Source organism: Epinephelus fuscoguttatus, linkage group LG10 (genome assembly GCF_011397635.1).
Source record: "Epinephelus fuscoguttatus linkage group LG10, E.fuscoguttatus.final_Chr_v1".
Taxonomy (NCBI): Eukaryota; Metazoa; Chordata; class Actinopteri; order Perciformes; family Serranidae; genus Epinephelus; species Epinephelus fuscoguttatus.
The window spans coordinates 38,869,794-38,890,549 of NC_064761.1; the positions used below are offsets into that span (position 1 = coordinate 38,869,794).

The following is a 20,756-nucleotide window of genomic DNA, read 5'->3' on the forward strand; positions in this document are numbered from 1 at the left end:
TTACAAGAACATACATTATTCTTTTACAAAATTATATTTTCCGATATTTTAATGTACTGTACAATACATACAGTCTTTATTAAAGATGTTTGTGGCACAGCTTGCAGTCCAAATGGAGCAGTCATTTCTTTGGCGCTGCTGTCATGCAGCAGGACGGAGCAACCTCCTCTCTGCTCTGCTATCTGCCTGTGAACAGCTTGTTGTAGCGTCCGTACGCAGCGGTGCTGATGATGACCTTGACAACAGCTGAGCCTTCATCTGCATTCACCTGCACGTCTTGAACGGTGGCTTCCTTGTACAGCCAGCTGTGGATGGGGAGGTGCATTAACTATGGATGCTTCTCTTATTCTAAAAATAAAATAAACGCAGTGAGAGAAACAACAGCTCTCACCTTAGCTGAGGAGAGCTAAGGTCAACGATGAGATCTAAAATGTGTTTTCCTGTAGAGTTTACAATCTCCTCTTCCACGGCTTTCCTCAGCTCATCCAGGCCTCGCTCTTCCAGGGCGGATATGGGCAGTGCGTTGAGCTCAGTTAAATGATAACTGAAAGGGAAAAATACTTTATTTTTATAGTTAGCATTCATACAGCACACACAAAAAGGTCAATAAAATAATGTCATTCATAATAGTCTCTTGGAAAATGATGAGAATTATATATTTGTGAGTTAGTTATCTAAATGAAGTGTCTTATATGGTTTTGGGTGCAGTTAAATGTGGCATTTTGTGATGTAAATTTAGCTACGTTGGTTAATTGTTTGGCTTTGTGATGCAAGAAAACATTCAACGTAGTATAAACTCTACTGTCTAGATCTACAGGCTGGTGAGCAGATGCCTATATTTTCTATTTTCTTTCCTTAAATGATACGTAAAACTTTCTGACATTGGTTTGATATTGAGCGAGACCGCTGCAGCCAGCCAAGGCAAAACAAGCTGCTTTCTAACCATAACAGTCAGTGTACATCCCCTAAAAGTGCTTGTTTTGTCACTGACAGGCTCAGATTGTTGTTATAAGTGTCTGACAACACTATGGAAAGGATCCCTACAGAGATAGACTGGAGTCCGGTGGGTTTAGCACTTGTGATTTCAGGTCTGTTTCTTGTTAAGAAAAAAGGATCTTACTCTTTAAGAAAAGGTCTATCTCTGTAGGGATCCTTTCATAGTGTTGTCAGACACTTATAATAACAGTCTGAGCCTGTCAGTGGCAAAAACACATTGAGTGGAAGTAAACTGACGGTACATAATCGTTACGTTGCAGCTTGTTTCGCCGCCTCCATACTGGACCAGTTTCAAATATTGTTGTTCCCATTTGTCACTAAAACACAAAAATTCAGGAAAATAGGGTCCAACTTGTTTTTCAGTTTCCATTCTAAAAGATTTCCAAAGTAAAATCTGGATTTTTCTCTCTTACTTGTCAACAAGGTCGATTTTATTGTGGACTTCTATCATGGAGTTCATCAGCCTGTCTGGGATTTGCAGGTTCTTCAGCACATTCAGTACGTTCACCTTCTGATTCACCGTCTCTGGGTGACTGATGTCTCTGACGTGAACCAACAGATCCTAGAAGTGTGAGACAGACAGGTCAACAACTCTACTCCAAAACTTTAATACTGCATTTCATCACAAACGATATGAGCAGCAGGTACATACTGAGTGTTTAATATCCTCCAGCGTGGCAGAGAAGGAGTCAATGAGCTGGTGAGGCAGCTGCGACAGGAATCCGATGGTGTCCACGTACAGAACGGTCATGTGACTGGGCAGCTGGCCTGCATGGACGGTGACATCCAGTGTGGCAAACAGCTGGTTTCTGGGTTGAAGACCGCTGTCACCAGTCAGTGCTTTGATCAGGGTCGTCTTTCCTGGACAAAACAAAAGAAGTGTGGTCAACACCATCAAACTGCTAAATGTTGCAGTATCAAAGCAACGTGCCAGCTCTGTCTCCTGTCTCTCACCACAGTTGGTGTATCCTAACACAGAGACGATGGGGAACTCCTTGTGTTTGCGCTGAGATCGCAGCAGGTGCCTCTTTCTCCGCAGTTTCTCCAGCGCTGAGCGAATCTTCATCTCCCGCTCCTTCAGCAGCCTCTGCTGGACCTCCAGCAGTGTCTCACCTGTGAGGACCCATCACCAAGCTGAAGCAATCACTAACATCCAGGCTGACATGTGCGTGCTGCTGTTCATCGCAGGATGTTACCTGAACCTCCGATGTATCTCGATCCTCCGCCCTGCTGATCCAAGTTTGTGATTTCATGTTTCAGGCGAGATCTGCGTCACATGTGGACATTTTAAAATTCCAGTGACTGATTGAAAACATTAAGATGTGTCAATAATGGGATGATTGAGTGGTCGAAGTCACCTTAACAAGGGGATCTCTGCCAGAGAGATCTGCAACTTGGCCTCTTTAGTCCTGGCGTTGCAGCGGAAGATGTGGAGAACCACTGAGTATCTGTCAAAGACTTTAACCCCCCACGCCTCCTCCAATTCCTTCTGCATGAATAAAAAAAATGGTCGTCAGTGTGTGGAACCTTCCTGTACGCAGCCAGAGAGCGATTTTCAGATCAGCTCACCTCAGACAAAGGAGACAGACGCTCTACGTTCACAAACACTGCAGTGATTCCTGCTGTCTTCCTGATTCTCTCTGAACGAGGATTAAAAGCACAGATGAGTCGCATTAAAGAACTCTCTGCACAGACTCACGGGTGGAAACAGAAGGGATGATACCTGTCAGAGATTGGAAGTTGCCTTTGCCAAATATCCTCTTCTTCTCTGGTGTTTTGGTGGAGAGGATGATCTTGTCCACCACCCTCCAGTTATCCAAAGTGTTAACGAGCCCCTCAGCCTCGGCCATCATCAGCTCAGCTGTACAGTAAGCAGTAAAGTGAGTGAGATAAACGCTCCAGCATGATCCACACGACACTGCTGACATACAGCAACATTTATGGCTCCATGAATTCCTCATATTTTCTTTAAAAATGTGTCACATATTTATAACAAAAACATATAACACGTAAACAGAATAATTCATATTAAAAACTCAGTTATTTTTTTTTTACTTTACTGAGCTTTTCTTTTGGTACATGTGCCAGATTTTATCAGGTCCCATGTGCCATTAGCCATAAAACTATAAATACTCAAAATATTATTTTATTATTTTAGTTATTATTATTATTATTTTTGTTTTGCAGTTTTCCTGTTTTCTTGTTGTATTTTGTTTATTTTTGCCTTGGATTTTTAATTATATATCTGTTCTACTCTATCATCTATCATAGCATCCCGTTAGTTTGTTACAGACATGTAATGTATCTACTTAAGAAAAAAATCCAGCTGTTTATTATCACAAAAATCTTAAAAAAAAAAAAAAAAAAGTTTTAATGGGAAAAAAAAATATATATATATATCTTATAGGCCATGATAAACTCTCCCTGATTTTATATATATAGTTTTATAGTAACAATAATAATGAGAAAAAGAAGAAGATATTATGATTATTATTATTTTCACCTACCTTGTCCCCTAAGTAATTTTCCTCCCTGTTAGTTTGTCACAGAAGTTTAAATTCTTTCACTTGAGAAAAAAATCCCTGTTTTCTGAATGAACAAGATTATTATCTTAAATTCCAAGAAAAAAAGAGCTTTGTGGAAAAAAAAAGTCTGCTCCATTTTTCTAAATTCACGAGATAATCTCATTATTTCGGAAAAATTAGAAATTACAAGATTATTATCCTGTCAATTCAGAAAAACAAAGGAGATTTTTTTCCACATGAAAAATTCTCATAATCCTGAGATGATCATTTAATTTTTCATAAAAATGGGGCATTTTTTTTCTTAAACTAAATACATTTTCCAAATAAATAAATAAAGGTTTTTTTTAAGGCCACTGAGTCCATTTTCAGGAAGTGACAGTTTTCTTGGGAGAGAACTCAAAAGAGGTAAAGTAGGGTGAGCAAAAACTTTCTTTAGCTCAGACCAGTATGAGCCAGTCCACCCATCAAGATTATTTGAGTGTCTGATACTGACCAATATGTTGAACTGACAGTTAAACATGACTCTTTTCTTATATAATGAAACAAAGGAAAGTCAGGGTGGGATCTATTTCCCCTCAGAGTTATGAGTCTGACATGTTGCTGCCTCACAGTGACGCTCCTCATGTGAACACCCGTTACCTGTGGTCAGGTGCTGCTTCCTGCTGCCCCACTTCACATCAGGGTGAACGATGAACACCCTGTGCTGACCCTCTCCGATGCCCGCGGGACTCTGAAACAGCTCCTCCACCTCGCTGTCATCAATGAAATCTTCATCTTCATCTTCCTCCTCCTGGGTGAACCCTGTGTGCCGCCCGCTGCTGACGTCATCCTTGTCCTTTGACCTCCACGCAGAGACAGCAAACGCCCGGTGCAGCTGAGAGGAGCTGACTGCAGCTGCACGGTGAGGTGGGTGGAGGAGTCTGCAGACTGATGGTGCTGCTCTCTGACACAGGGGTGTGCAGTGTCTCTGCAGGAGTGGGAGCCATGAATGGAGCCTCCTCAGTGATGTCATGTTGTCTCCGGAAGATGCGGTCACACCTAAGAGTTTTCACATCAGACAGCAGAAACTAACTTACAAGGATCATGCTACAAGAGAGGCACGAGGACACCCATAAACACTGTTGACGTTTTCTTCTTCTTCTCCTTGCTTATTATAGGATCACAAACCACCCTGGATAGCGCACACTGCCACCTGCTGGACATGTACAGCAACTCCAAGTTCTTTATTTATCAATGTTAAATAGATATGCTAAAAAAAGAAGTAGAAGAAACATAGTACGCAAGTTAAAATAAAATAAGAATCTAAACCTAAAATACTGCAAGTTGAAATAAGGGATAAAATATAAAATGAAGTATTTTTAGATTAGACAGAAATTGCAAATGAATAAATTAAATTGTTTAAATAATCTTCCACTTACTGTGCTCAAGGACCAACCTGAGGGGATTTTTGGAATTATTTTTGCATTGTCTGGGGGCCTGGAAGTGAGATTTTTGTTTGGTCTTGCCCTATTTACTCATTTAAAATTATCATTGTTTATTTTTTCAAAACTAATTTTTGTTATTCTCTTAGTATCCCCTCTTGTACGGATCTCTATTAACCTGTTTGTATTGTATTTTTATTCTTGTTTGTCAAGATTGACTGTCTCAATTGTCATGTACCAACCCAACTTAAATCAATAAAAAAAATAATTATATAAAAAATCGAGTAAGGTATTTATGTTAAGATGAATAAACAAATAGACAAATAAATAAATAAAAAAAAGACAGTATGTTATTTCACCAGTGGAGTTACCGTGCCTGATTTGGGTTGTTTTATCCCGAGTTCCGTCTCGCAGGCAGCATTTCCTCCTCAGCTGTATATTAAACCACAGCTTGATTTCCATACCAAATATTTCAGCTACAAGTGGTTAAACAGATATATATATATATAATAATAGCTGAGGTTTGTGTTTGTCAAGAGTGTCTTACTTAGTGGGACTTTTCTTTTTACCCAATGTGGACACAGGAAGCTGCCTGGAAGACTAAACACAGGGAATAAATTTCATTCAACTCAGTTTTCCTTCGTCGTTTAGCAATTTTTTACATCTTAATTGAAAAACCAGCGAGCCTATATTAAAATAAATGAACTTATTGAGCATTACGTTTCCTCTACTACAAAAAAGTACAAACTAAAATAATAATTTATTGTAGTTTCACCACCGGCTCACATGTTCAGTCTGCCCCCTGGTGGACTGGAGGGTTATTACACCATTGAAGTAAAAAGTGATTTTCATTTTAACATAATTTCAAACAGTTTGATTTTGTGGTTGGCAATGCTAGCTTACTTTTTTTCGTGTTACACCAATTGTTCTTAGCTCTGACATTTAGACTCGAGGGAAATATATTTTCATGCTTTTGGTCCATTTATCATTATTTTGGAGATCTTCATCTTCACTAAATATTTTGTCTTGCCTAATGTCTACGTAGTTTTCAGTGAAACACCAGTATGGATGTAAAAAGCCATTAGCTACTCCAGTGGCTATTGTGTTTGAGAAAAGGAAATACAGTAGCTTTAATGAGTTTTTACTGTCTTACAGGGTTTACAAAGGTGGCCTACTGTTTTGAAATTACTATTTTAAATCTGTGTTTGTACTGTATTGGCAAAATATTTTTTATGTTATGTTGTCCACAACACCATGTTTCAATATGACTTTCTGCTCAGTTCAAATTATAGGAAATCTTAGGATGAGACTAATTAAGATTTTTCCTCTTCTACACCTCAGCCCTCATTTAATCTTACTTTTATTTCCAGTATAATTCCACACGTATGGAGGGTTTTGTCACTTTTTAAAATAATGTCCATTCAGATTCAAAACTTGGACTACTTCACCACATGCCTTTCTGGAGACAGGTAATATTACAGCCATAGCAGGCTGCATTTAGACAATGTCATAGCACTATAACAGCTTCATGACGTTGTCAGTGCTCTGGACAGTTGCTCTCACTGTGTTGTGCTTTTTATTGACTTCATAGATTTGAGATTATGGACAGAGCCTTTTTCTTGAAAAAGTCATCTTTTAAAGGTGAAGATTATTTTTCAGTTCAGTGGTTTTATTACTGTTTTTCCCGGAAACTATTTAGCTGAAATTAAATACTTTTAAAGTTGGTATAAAGGTGTTCCACAAGGGTCCATATTGGGGCCGCTTTCATTGGCACAATACAAGAATGATGCAGAGTCTATGACACTTAACATTGTCAGGCACAATGAGATGATGTCATTTTGTCATTTGGATGGATGTTTTGCTATTTATTTATTTATTATGTCTATACTTAACTTTCTTTATCTTGTTTACTTCTGTTAGAATATTGTGAATTGCCAAAGTCTCTGAAGAGGAAAAATGTTCTTTTTCTTTCTGTTGTTTCAAATAACACTGTTGATGCAACGTTTTGTGCACAATTTTGTGTCATATTTTAAATCTATAAAATTTAAAAATGCATTTGGTGTGTTTCAGTATCACCAATTTATAAATGAAGTGCAAATATTTCATTCAATATTAAACTTCTGGTGAAGGAATAAATGACATAAATATGTTGTTAACTGTTTTAAAATGTACTTCTGTTGCTTGGGAAACATGTAAAGTTTAATGTTTAACCCCTTTAGCAGTATCTGCCCTGCATGTTTGTGACGTTTGAATCTCGGCGGGTGCCATATCACGCTGCCAACAACAAAGCATGTGGGTGTGGGCGTGTGTGACCTAAAAAGAAGTCAGACAGGTCGGACCATCCTTCATAATATGACTCTCAACAGGATGTATGCTGACAGAAACTGAGGGCTGATGTTTTTAAACTTATTTCTATGTGGAAATACATTTTAACTTTTTGTTTTTACTTTTACTGCTGGTTAAAATCAGAGAAAGACGAGACAGGGAGCAGGAATGGCTCAACAAGCCGCAACATGACTGTCAGTGACTTCATTCAGAGTGAAGCAAGGTGTGCGGATGACTTGGAGCTGTTAAAGGGAGGGAGCAGGAGAGAAGGAAGTGAAGTTAGACGGGGCTATAAGTCAGTAATGGGACTGTCTTCGTTTTCTAGTGTGAAGAGGAAAATATCTTCGAGTTGTTTTTGCGTCTCCGGTGCGCAAACAGGCCCCCGGCAGCGGGCGTTACCGGTGGCACTGTGGCGCACAGGACTGCTGCTCAGCTTCCTCGGTTTCTGCGCCTGCCTAGGTAAGATGACTCGCTGTCTGTTCATGCATGTTACACCCTGAGATAAGCAGCCACACTGACACTTACTGACGATCAAACTGAGCTGTTCCTCTTCTTTCTCCACAGAGGAAGAGTGCGTCCTTGGCATTGTTGGACGGACAGTGTCACTGCCCTGTGTTAACCCTCAGTTATTGAACTTTGTGAATATTTCCATTGAGTGGAGGAGAGGTGAAGAAGTGGTGCTCAGATCAGTGTGGACAGAGGATGGAGATGTGGAGGAGTGGAGCATTAACAGGGCCACAACTCCAGTTGATGCTGCACTGACCGGGAACTTCTCTCTGCAGCTGCCCGCAGTTGGTCCCACAGAGGACAGAGTAAATTACAGTCTCTTCGTCATTTCAGGGGGGAATCAGAGCACTGAGCTGTGCACCGTGTGCCTCAGGACAGCAGGTCAGTGTCAAACACACAGGAAGTCATTAGAAGAATATTTAAAGTCACTAACTCCTGTCTTTGATGACTGTTTGCAGCCAGTTTCAGCTTCCCAAAGCTGCAGAGAGAAGAAGCAGAGGAGGGAGAGGAGACAAGCGTCTGGTGTCGCTCCAGTGGAGGTTTTCCTGAACCCACAGTTTACTGGCTCATCAACAACACAGAGGAGCCCCCCGAAGGCTCAGTGACGACCCTGGCAGCACCAGTCCCAGACACCCAGCTGTACAACATCACAAGCCACCTGACCGCCAACATTTCCAAAGACGCAAGCGTGTCGTGCGTCATTAAAAACCCATCCATGAATGAAACCCTGGCATCCACAAACTGTGAGTAATCTGTCGCTGCTTGTTCAGTTATTAGACCTTAAACACAATTTGTTCACTAATGTCTGGTTCTTATTGGTGCTAAGATGGAGGGAGGGGCAGCCCTGTCATTGGTCGAGCATCACAGGGCATGTGGATGTTCAGCACAGGGCTCTGTGTGGTGGTTGGCGTCATGGTGTTGGCAGGAGTCATCTATCAGATTCACCTGGACAGGATAAGTAAGAGGAAGAAGAAAGAGTACCAGAAGGAGCACCCAAACAGAGGTAGGCATCTGAAATCTTCACAAAACCCACTTTTACACATCTGAGAGTTTCTCCAAAGGGTCCGTCTTCAATAATTAAAACAGACATGAAAACAACTTTTAAAACAACTGAAAAAAACCCCACTGGTTGCTGGTGAAGGCTGCTGCTGTGATCCAGGCGTGAAGAGATGAAGGCATGTAAAACTGTCTGTGTCTTTTAAAGTCAAAATGGATTGTACTTTTGAAATATTTCTAAGATGATAAAAAACATGATTGCACAATTTGTGACGTGCTGCACAAAACTTAAATAACTATCAAACCAGACGCCAAGATTTCTTGCAACAGGTTTGATATTATCCGATAGGCGACGAGCCGAAGGCAGAATTTGTTGTGTAACATGCCGCGGCCTGATGGCAACAATCTCTGTTTTGTCTGAGTTCAGCTGGAGAATTTTTTTTTGACATTCAGCTTTTAACATCAGTGAGGCAGTAATTAAGTGAACACATAATTTGTTGTGTAATGAATTTGTTCTATTTTGTAATTGTGTTTTTTATATAATAGTAAACGGGCAGGTACACCTGTGTATCATCAGCATAGTGTCCTAAAATTCTTTTGGTCCAATATTTTTGACAGTACTTCAAAAGTTTTTACTTCTAATCCAGTAACAGATCCTTTGCTATTGTCTTCCACTCATCTGAATCAGCGGTGAACCACATTACATACACATTACATTTTATAATTTTTGTAAAATGTGCAAGGTGTAAAATGAACCCTAGCTTAGAAAATGAAAAGAGAACAGAATGGTTACGGCAAAGGTTGTTCTTAGAGGTGTAAAGAAGTGAAAGTATCTCATATTTTACAAGAAAAACTAGAATTACCGCCTCAGCACACCAGTCAAGTTGCAATTAGAGTTTACAGCCATGTCTGTTCAGACTCTTATGTAACCATGACAGCTGACAGTGCTCCATATTCTAAAACAGTGGGTCGCAGTCTAAAAGTGGGTTGCGGGTCAGTTTTCAAAGGAACGTGTGAAGTTTGTAAAAAACACACTTCTGGCACAGAGCTTTTATTTTGAAGTGCAGTTTCCTGCTGTAGAATTAGTGAGAGAACAGACAGCTACTTAATAGAATCGGCAAACATGGCCAAACGCAAGTATGACGCTGATGAATGTATTAAACTGTGTGGACCTTGAACTAATGACTAAGGAAGAATCTGGACCCTGTGGCTGCACCAGTTGGGAACCACTGTTCTAAAACAGGGATGCTTCAAACACGAGAACTAGACATTAGCGTCACCAAGTCAGTATCTGACCAAATCCAGCCCTATCTGTTCCTGAGTTATGACACTGAGTAAGGGCCAGGAAAATGTTTTTGCAGAGCATTATGATGTCGCAGTGAAGTTGACCTTTGACCTTTTGGATATAAAATGTCATCACTTCATCAGTTTATCTTGTCGGACATTTTTGTGAAATTTTGTGTTAATTAGCATACGAATCTAAAACCAAAACCTTGACCTGACAACCACCAAATTCCAGTCAATTCATCTTTGAGTGCAGGTGGACGTTTGTGCCAAACTTAAAGAAATTCCCTCGTGGTGTTCTTAAGATGTTGCCTTCACGATAATGGGACAGACAGACAGCCTGTAAACATAAGATGTGGCCACATCCGTCATGGCCACAGAGGCATAATCTTAAAGGTTTGTTATTTTGTGTAACCACGGTAAACAGGGACCCTAAAGGTTTTGAGGGGGCCTTGTGGAGCCTCAAACCGTAGGCTGGAAACAACGTCCTTACAATGCATGCCCAACCAATTCGCCTAAACAGTGTCTGACCTGCATCACTGCTCCCTTGTGGCTGCAGCTTAATGACTTGATGCGAGCAGAGTTGGAATTTTTCAAATTGTCACGCTCTCTCGTCCACCACCAACTTGGTTGTAGGTATCCCAGTGTGCTCTGTGCATCGAATCAGTCGCTTCCAATACACAATGGGTGTTTCTCAAAGTCAAGGACGGATCTTTAAATGGCTGAATTCCAAGGATGCTGTGTCATCAAGTCCCGCCTAAGGACTGTTCCAGTGTCAAAGATCCTACCGAGATTAGAGAGTGCCAAAATCATCACAGTATCCTGAAACCACGTCAGTCTGCTGAGGGTTAATGACACATGCCTGGAGACACTCGTTAGCCTGTTCCAATGTGTGTTCACTGAATGATAGGGAGGGGAAATGAGTGGGAGTGAATCTCTGGTTGCATATAGTTGTGTATAGTTGGCATGCACGGTTAGCTTCTAATGGAGGACGCTGTAGCTGCATAATAAGAATAAGAACAGTATTTCCCATCTTTCCTAGCTTTCAGAGGGAGTATTATGGATATCATTTTCCTATCTTGGTGTTGAATTTACCATCATGTTATCTAGGCAGTGGTTCCCAACTGGTCCAGCCAGGGGGTCCAGATTCCTCCTCAGTCATTAGTTTGAGGTCCACACAGTTTAATTTATTCAGCGTTATGCTTGTGTTTGGCCATGTTGTGGAGCTAGTTTGCCGTCTCTGTTAAATAGCTTTCCATTCTCTCACTTACTCTGCAATAAGAAACAGCACTTCAAAATAAAAGTTCTGTGCTGGAAATTTACTGTACTTAAACCATGGTTGTAACTCTGGTTGATCCTGAGAGGCCACTGCTTCTGTTTGTTCAGAGGAGTGGTTATTAAATAATGTTAATAATAACCAGTTTTATCACATGGTTGTTTTATTCAGTAGCCATTTAAAAACCTATGGAGGACGAAAAGTGACATAAAGAATAAGTCTAAATAAATGTATAAAAAAATTACAGGAATAAATACGTAAATAAAAATACAAAACTAAATAAATTAAAAAACAAATGCTGAAATAAATAAAGAATAAATGAATGCATAAATAAATAAATGCTACTTCAACACGCAGACACAGAAATACAAAAAGAAATGTTCTTGTACCAAAACATATAAATAAATTTAACATATTTTATTTATTTATATCCTGTTTAATGTTCAAATTTAATTTATTAATTTCTACATTTATGTATGTACTTCCATATTTATTTCAACATTTATTTTGTTTGTTTTTTACTTATTTACTTATTCCTATATTTATTTTTATTTTCTTCCATATTTATTTATTCCTTAATTTATTTAATTTTTTAAATTCTGTATTTATTTTTTCCTGAATTTATTTTTTTTAGATATCCTTATTTATTTATTCATGAATTTATTTTTTTAGATTTACGTATTTATTTATTCCTGTATTTATTTATATTTCTGTATTCATTTATTCCTGAATTTATCAAATTTTTTAAAAAAATCTGTATTTATTTATATTTCTTTATTTCCATATTTATTTATTCCTGAATTTATTTTTTTTTTTAAAAAATGTACGTATTTATGTATTCCTGTATTTATTTATGCATTCATTTATTTACATATTTGTGAAAATGTATTCCTGTATTCATTTACACACATATTTCTGTATTTATTCCTGTATTAACTTGTACGAAAATTTATGTATATATTGATTCTTAAGTAATTTTTCGTCCTCAATATAAAACTTAGTTTTGAAGAAATCAAACATTCTGCTGACGTTCAACAGGTCCTCGTGTGTAACATGCTTTTGTGAAAACCTCTTATTGAAATGAATGTTTGTCGTCACCAGGATACAAAAGGCGAAGTCCGTACAGGGAGGAGACTGAGGCGATGAAGCCGGAGCGAAAGGAGACGGACGTGTAAAACAAATCTTCATTAACTGTCACTTTCCTTAGTTGAGGCAGCGGAGCACTGATTTGTAAATATTTGTTGTGACAGCAGGGATCACCGCTTCAATATTCAACAAGTGGTGGGTTTTTCAACAGACCATGTAGATACTGTTGTACGTTTAGTTTCTGTAAGATAATAAGGCATCTCATCACTTCACCTGCTCAGGAGTCTTCTGTGTTTGCTGGACACTTCCTGTTTCCCTCAGGCAGCAGCTGTGATGTTTAAAGTTTTAATAAAGAGGCTCAAACTCAAACCTGTCGCTGTTTTATTTTAACTTTTACACATCTATGAAAGTTTTCCATCATGACAGAAAATACGACGATAAAGAACTGAATACTTTTTATATCTGGAATCTCTGGAGCCACAACCATACAATCTCTCTTCAGCCAGAAAAAGACAATTTAATATTTTTTGCTGGAGCATTTTATCAACAAACCCCAAAGGTTTAATTTCTAATGATATGAAAATGATGAAAGTAAAACAGCTAAACATCTGTCATCAGTTTCTGATTGATCAGCAACTCATCTCAGCATCAGACGTCACACAAAACAAACCACAGTTCCATCCATAAGAAATAAGCATCATCATCGTCGTCGTCGTTGTCGTCGTCGTCCCAACTGCACCTCGTTTCCATCACCTAAGACGATTAAGTCTGGTTCTTCAGAGGGAGAAGAAGACACAGTGTCTGCGGCACAGATCTGTTGCATAGTTTGTGTCGGTACCTTGGCACCTTCTGTCTCAAGGTCACAGCGTTCAGCTCGATCCCTCCTGCAGAGACTTCACCGTGTAGAGGTCGTCACGACGCTGAACCGTGATCGGGATCTGCTGCCGGATGTCGGCCAAATACTGCAGGTCTGTGGACACGTCACACATGGATAGAGAGAGGTTCAGTGCAGTCTCAAGACAGCAACGACAACACCTGTGCAGTATGATGTAATCCAAAACAACAGCTCTGACTATGGGATGAAAACAATAATGTCATTTTAATAATACAATAAGAAATCAGAAAGCTTCTCACTATTTTGAGATTCTGAGTCATTATTTTGTTCATGTGTCTCATTATTTCCAGATGAGTAAGTCATTATTTTGAGATAAAAAGTCATTATTTTGAAATAAGTGAGACATTTTAGTGAAGTTTCTTATTATTTTGACATATTTAGTCATTATTTTCAGATACTAAGTCACTATTTCTGATAAAGTTTCTCACTATTTTGACATACTAAATCATTTTTGTGAATGTTTCTAATTATTTCAATATACGAGTCATTATTTTGAGATTTTAATAAGGTTTGACATTATTTTGACATATTAAGTCATAATTTTGAGATAAAAAGTAATTATTTTTGAAATAAATAAGACATTTTAGTAAAGTTTATTATTTTGACATATTTAGTCATTATTTTAAAGATAAGTGAGTCATTTTAATACAGTTTCATATTATTTTGACACATTAAGTCGTTATTTTTGATAGAGTTTCTCATTATTTTGAGATACTAAATCATTTTTGTGAATGTTTCTAATCATTTCAAGATAAGTAAGTCCTAATTTTGAGATAAAAAAGTAATTATTTTGAAATAAATAACACATTTTAGTAAAGTTTCTTATTATTTTGACATATTTAGTCATTATTTTTGATAACATTTCTCACTATTTTGAGATTCTAGGTCATTACTTTGTTAATGTTTCTCATTATTTCCAGATGAGTAAGTCATTATTTTGACATTTTAGTAAAGTTTCTTATTATTTTGACATTTTAAGTCATTATTTTTTATTTACGTGAGTCATTTTAATACAGTTTCACATTATTCTGACACATTAAGTCATTATTTTTAGATACTAAGTCACTATTTTTGATTAATGTTCTCACTATTGAGAGATACAAAAAAATTATTTTGTTAATGTTTCCCAACATTTCCAGATGAGTAAGCCATTGTGATAAAGTTTCTCATAAATTTGAGATACATAAGACAGTTTAATTAAGTTTATTTTTATTTCGACATTTTAAGTCCTTTTTTCTTTTAGATTTTAAGTCATTATTTTGCCATACCCAATTCATTATTTGGAGATACTCAGTCATTATATTGAGAATGTTTTTCATCATTTTGATTAATTTCTCATTATTTTAACATACAAAGTCATTTTTTCAAGACACGTAAGTCATATGCCTCGTCATTATTTCCAATAAAGTTTCTTGTTAATGACTTACAAGATCTTATTTTTCATCACATGAGCAGAAATGGGCTTCTATAACAAACTACTATTGTGTTGTCTTTAAATATGACCCCACTACCCTTCTAAGTAATCAGATTAAGTTCAAATATCAACTGGATGATGATGCCGCACCAAGAGCCGATCAATGTCATTTTACAAATGCGACAACAGAGCAGCCAGAGCAGGCTCCATTGCAGCAGTCGTATCTCTCTTGATCAATACTGTCTGCAGAAACAAGCAAAGCGCTCCTTCACTCACCGATGTCGGCGTAAATGATGGCCTCGTCTGGTCCGGCCTTTGAGATAACTTCTCCCCTGCAACAATCACAAGTCTGCAAAATGTAACAGCTAAAAATATTCACAGAAAACAAAAACTTTTGTTCAGAAGTGTATTTAACTTGTTAAAGGATCTGAATACTTTTCCCACCACTACTGCTGTTAACATCTATCACTTCCCCTCGCTTCCTCTGCGTCTGGCAGTCTAACTCGTGTTCCCTCTAATTCCTTTCACGCAGTCAAACATAGTACGAGCTGATCAGAGGACACAGAAGATAACATGACTGTGTATGTTGTTACTGTACCATGGGTTTACAACAGTGCTGTGACCCCAGGCGATGTATGAAGAAGTTTCGTCTCTGGCTGGAGACGCTGTGGCCACGTACACCTGGTTATCAATCGCCCTGCAGAGGAGAGAGAGAGAGTTATTGTCACTGTTCAAGACAACAAAATTACAGAACCCCCCTGTACAATCAGAGCAACATGATCAATCCTCATCAGCCTGACCTCCCCCTCTGAAGGAGCTCCCAGTGCGCTGGACCAGTCGTCATGTTGAAGGCTCCAGGGTAGACCAGCAGCTGACAGCCTGAGGACGACAGGACGACCACATCATCTCCTGCAAGCACTCAAAAACTCCCCACTCAAAGCCGTAATCAGCCACTTACCTTTTCTGCCGTAGAGCTGCGCCAGCTCTGCAAACCTCATGTCGTAGCAAATCCCCACTCCCACTTTACAGAATGCTGTCGGCGGAATTACAGAGAAAACAGATTCAAGTGAAGCTCGTCAAGCTGCTGGGAAATAACAGAAAGGAGTCGGGGTGTTTGTCACTCACGTGTTTCGAACATAGACAGAGTGTTGCCTGGGGTCAGCGTCTCAGACTCCTGGAAGCGGATTTTGCCTGGAACGTCGATGTCAAAGAGGTGAATCTTGAAGATGGAAACATTAAATGGTGGAGAAGAACATTTTAAGATGGCACATTTTGCTGAGTGTGCAGACACAGCTCACACTTTGGTTACACAAGGACCAGATGGCTCGTAGCAGTGACGCCAGTACCCTGTGTTCCCACATTACCCCCCACAAGACTCCCTTTGGGACACGGTGGTAAGCCTTCTCCAAGTCCACAAAGCACATGTAGACTGGATGGGCAAACCACCGTGAACCCTTCAGCAGCCCCGCGAGGGTCAAGAGCTGCTCCGTGACCACGACAGAATGAGCATTGCTCCTCCTGAATCGGTCGGGGAATAAACTTTCCCAGGGAGGCTGAGCAGTGTGACACCCCTGTAACTGGAGCTCACCCTCCGGTCCCCTTTTTTAAAAAAATGTGAACCCAAGTTAACAATTCCAAACTAAATACTGTAGCTGATGCACACATACCTTCCTGTATTTGAGAATCAGCTCTCCATCAGGTCCAAACACTGTGCAGCTGTTATACAACTTCCCACCGTCCTCTTCTGGGATGGATCCTGATAAACAACAAGTCACATGGTTCATTTCTCCACTGTGGAAAAATGTGTAATACAGCAGGTGGAATAAACCAGACAGACATTTATTGTATTCTAGATCAGTGGTTCCCAACTGGTTCAGCCACAGGGTCCAGATTTCTCCTTAGTCATCAGTTTAAGGTCCACACAGTTTAATACCCTCCGCGTCATACCTGTGTTTGGCCATATTGTCGGGCTAGTTTGTTGTCTCTGTCAAGTAGCTGTCCCTTAGTTACTCACTCTACAACAGGAAACAGCTCTTCGAATGTGCCAGAAATTCCCTCTACTTCAAAATAAAGTCTTTTTTTTTTCTTCTTCTTCTTTTTTTTTTTTTTTTTACAGCCTTAGCATGTTGACGAGTCACTCACGACGACCCACTTTTGGACCGCGACCCACCAGTTGGGAACCTCTGTTCTAGAGGAAATTTTGTGATGATGGTAAATGGAGATTATCTACTTTTTAGTTGCACCTAATTCTCCAAAATAAACCCTCATCTATTCATGTCACTGATTTCCCACACCCAGAATCACTTCTACCAACTCCCAGAGAGACACCTGATGCATATTCCACTGCATGTTGACATGTCATAGCAGGTAAAGCACAGGTGTTATTAATAACAATAACGATGTCTGCATAGCACACAGGTGTGTCAGTTCCAGGGAACCTGCTGCTGTGCGTGCTTTGTGCTTCATGCACCTGTCGTGAAAAGGACTCCTGTGGGTTATATGGTTAAAGATCTCGAGAAAGGCTGCTCTGTGGAAACATTTCAGGCAGCAATGGTTGACCATTTTGACAAATTGGTGACCATTCCTTGGCCTTTGGTTGCCGTTAGCGGCACCACCTTTAACATGCAAACTAGAATTACCGCCTTCGCAAACCAGTCAGGTTGCAGTGACAGTTTACATGTCTGTCCAGACTCATCTGTTGCCATGACAGTTACCAGTGCTTTAAATATGGATGGTGCTGCAAAGAAGCTGCAAATTCTACAACATGGATCTTTTTAAATGAATAAAGTCGTTTGTGCTCCTTTTCTTGCTCAGACTTTTAACTTGATGGTGAATCAGAAAACAAATGAACCATGAAACTTGGCAGTGACACACTGAGTTTAATCTCTTATCTGTCTTCACACACTGTATGAAACTCCAGTGATGTTGTGATGTATCAGATCGGTACAATCAGCTGCAGCACTGCGCTGTCCGATCAATAACTGATCGGTCGGTAAACGACTTCCGCTAAGGCTGCACTCATGTATCCTCGCTTCCGTCTCCTCTGAAAGCCTCCTCTCTCTCGACTCCTTGACTCCTCCAAGCACATTTAACATATTGAGACGTCCTACAAGATGGCGAGTCTCATTCAATTCCCGGGTCAAGTGATCAAGGATAGAGGATGGAGGAGTCGCAGAGGGATACTGGGATGAACCCGCTGCGTTTGCAAGACTGGGACATTCGTAAGCACAAATGAATGAACAACGAGAAAAGCTATCGCTGGCACCACGGTGTTATAAAACTTAACTAGGAATTAATCAACAAAGAAACAGACAAACAGAAAAACTGTGACATTCAAGATTAGACTAGTTTGTAATCCTGGCTTTAAACAGACCTATAGGTACAGCTGAGTTAAGTTTTTTGGGGGCTTTTTTTTGCCTTTATTTGATTGGACAGCTATAGTGTGAAAGGGGGAGGGAGAGAGGGGGAATGATGTGCACCAAGGGGCCGTAGGTAGGAATCAAGCCTGCGGCCGCTGTGGCCAGAATACAGCCTTTGTACAAGGGGTGTCTGCTCCACCAGGTGAGCTAGTGGGCGCCCCATGATTGTGTTAAGTCTTAATGTGTGCTGTGTATTGTTTCACATGTGTGCAGCACAAAAACTAAGAGCAGTTTTCCTCAATTTCACGTCAATGAATCGACTAATGATGGGGGCAGTTTAATAGAGAGGGATATATGAAGGCATGTTGACATTTCGGGCTTTTTAAATGAATAGAGACCAACGTCTGTCATGTCTTACTGTTATGGCCACCCCACCTATTCATACAAGAAGCAGTGATGATAGAGTAATGTTACCGGCGATAAATCTTAGGGCGGAGTGATACACTGCATGTAATGGTTCAAGAGTGGAGGCAGAGGCGTGTCAATAGAGGACATCACAGTAATCCAAGACAGACAAGAAGATGGCTTCAATGATCCTCCTCTGAACACAGGTAAATGAGCTCTGTTTCTGTACAAATATCCATTTCTTTGTCTTAGCTTGACGACACATGTGCCTGAAGCTGTTTCTTTAAGCTGCTCCCTGCACCAATAACACAATATCTTACGTGGCTTAACTGAGATCATTTATTAACTCTGCTGCTGGTACAGAACATGTTAGCCTTCAACTCTGTGGCCCTGATACCAAAACCTTATGTGCAGCACTGATACACTAGTCAGAAGCAAACTCTGGGTTAATACATACACTTGATCAGCCAGAACTTTCAAACCACTGACAGGTGAAGTGAATAACTGATTATTTTGTTCCAGTGCATTGTTCTGCTGGGAAACCTTTGGTTCTGGCATTCATGTGGATACCACCTGACATGTTCCACCCACTCAAACACCGTTGCAGACCAAGTACCCCCCCTCATGGCAACAGTACTCCCCAATGGCAGGATAAAGCACCATGCCACACTACACAAACTGTTTAGAAATGGCCTGTGGAGCGTGACAAAAAGCTCAAGGTGTCGACCTGGCTTCTAAATTTCCCAGGTCCCAATCTGCTCAAGGATTCCTGTGATGTGCCAGTACCCCAGATGTACCCTAATCCAAGGTGGGGCCTCCTTGGATGGGACTTGGCTCTGACCTGTGGAGGCATGGACACAGGATCTCTGGGAGTGTCCTGCGGTGTCTGGCACCAGTGCGTTGGTGGCAGATCCATTCAGTCCGGTGGGTTGTGAGGTGGGTTAATGGCACGTGCCACAGATGCTCATTCAGATTGGGATCTGGGGAATTTGGAGGCCAGGTTGACACTTTGAGGTCTTTGTCACATTCCTTGGGCCATTCCTGAGCCATGTTTGCAGTGTGGCATGGCGCATTATATGTATGTGTATAGAGCCACAGATGCTTCCCTACCTCCCACCAGATACACCTTGTTCTCCTTGGCTGCCTCTGACAGCACCTGAGTGGACTCTCCTGGGATCCTCTCTGCATACTCAGGGAAGAAGTTGGTCCCATATGGAGAGTTGAAGCATTCCTGTGTTGATGAGAGGTGAGAGAGGGTCAGTTTTTCAGCAGGAGGTGACTTTAATGTTGGACTCATGCACTAAGGACTTCAAGTCAAGACCCCAGCCTCCTCCTCCTCCTCCTCCTCCTCCTCCTCCTCACCGGCAGCAGCACCACTTTGCCGCCCTGTCCCGCTGCCTCCTTCACCAGCCTCCGGGCTCTGCTCAGGTTGTCCTTCTTCACACTGGTCACCTGCAGCTGGATCACAGCCAGCCGGAACTCTGACAGAACAAGACACCGTTATTCATGCTACAACTTGAAACTGTGTCAGCAGTTGGAGACGTTAACACACTGCAGATATTATTAAAATATAAATGCGCTCGGTTATATTAGCATATTAGCTTCCACTTTAAATTTAATACATTAAATAAAACAGAGAACTTACTGGACATGGCTTTAGCTAGAGTTGACATGTATGCAGAGAAGTCCTGTTTGGTTTCACAGTCCACAGAACAGACATGTCACGTGATTCCGGATGACTATTTGCTTTTCAAAATAAGAGTCTAGAGCTAGTTTTTTAGCCCTAGCACGGTTTTACGGCGTCAGAGAGTTCCGGTAAAACAAACTCAACGATACAAAACAAACGTCTGCAGATGTTAATTATCGGTTCTTCTGACTTAACGTCACTCTACGACACATACGACAGCTTATGTAAAGTTCGGAACCTTTATTGTGAAGTTTAGCGGAAGTTATGTTAGCAAGGGGGAGGCTGTTCTGCTGCCAATCCAGTTTCAGGGTTTTTACCTTTACCCTTAAATATTTAAGTTGTTGCTGTGATAATATCAGTAACACATTATCTATTTTATTTCTTTGGGAACAGTCTTTATTCATTAGCAGAAGATTTTTTTTATTGAGTTATGATTTTTATATGAACTTGCATAATATAGTGCTGGGTATTTCTTGTCTTTTTTATATACATAATTGTTATTATTATTATTACTCTTTTTATTTTGGCACATTTTATTTTTATTTTGGGACTTGGGCTGTAGAGAAGGTTCACTTTGGCC

At 40.0% G+C, this 20,756-nt stretch overlaps 3 protein-coding genes across 3 annotated transcripts; 1 reads left to right on the forward strand and 2 right to left on the reverse strand.

Moving 5' to 3' along the window:
* Positions 1-31: 31 nt before the first annotated feature.
* gtpbp6 (GTP binding protein 6 (putative)) lies at positions 32-7,911 on the reverse strand. Its single transcript, XM_049588440.1, has 11 exons — positions 7,793-7,911; positions 4,161-4,559; positions 2,720-2,857; positions 2,566-2,636; positions 2,355-2,485; positions 2,193-2,263; positions 1,951-2,109; positions 1,649-1,857; positions 1,410-1,558; positions 392-544; positions 32-305 (listed from the first exon to the last, which is right to left on the reverse strand). Exons 1-11 carry the CDS (start codon positions 7,851-7,853, stop codon positions 179-181), a joined length of 1,668 nt encoding a protein of 555 aa, XP_049444397.1. The 5' UTR covers positions 7,854-7,911; the 3' UTR covers positions 32-178.
* Positions 7,283-12,785, forward strand: LOC125896104 (ICOS ligand-like). Its single transcript, XM_049588441.1, has 5 exons — positions 7,283-7,726; positions 7,832-8,155; positions 8,233-8,517; positions 8,601-8,777; positions 12,432-12,785. Exons 1-5 carry the CDS (start codon positions 7,357-7,359, stop codon positions 12,503-12,505), a joined length of 1,230 nt encoding a protein of 409 aa, XP_049444398.1. The 5' UTR covers positions 7,283-7,356; the 3' UTR covers positions 12,506-12,785.
* nit2 (nitrilase family, member 2) lies at positions 12,781-20,234 on the reverse strand. The gene is made up of 10 exons (XM_049588445.1): positions 20,135-20,234; positions 19,852-19,970; positions 19,600-19,720; positions 16,393-16,481; positions 15,851-15,944; positions 15,684-15,758; positions 15,526-15,604; positions 15,324-15,422; positions 15,002-15,057; positions 12,781-13,386 (listed from the first exon to the last, which is right to left on the reverse strand). The coding sequence occupies exons 1-10, from the start codon at positions 20,160-20,162 to the stop codon at positions 13,286-13,288; spliced, it is 861 nt and encodes a 286-aa protein (XP_049444402.1). The 5' UTR covers positions 20,163-20,234; the 3' UTR covers positions 12,781-13,285.
* Positions 20,235-20,756: the final 522 nt, after the last annotated feature.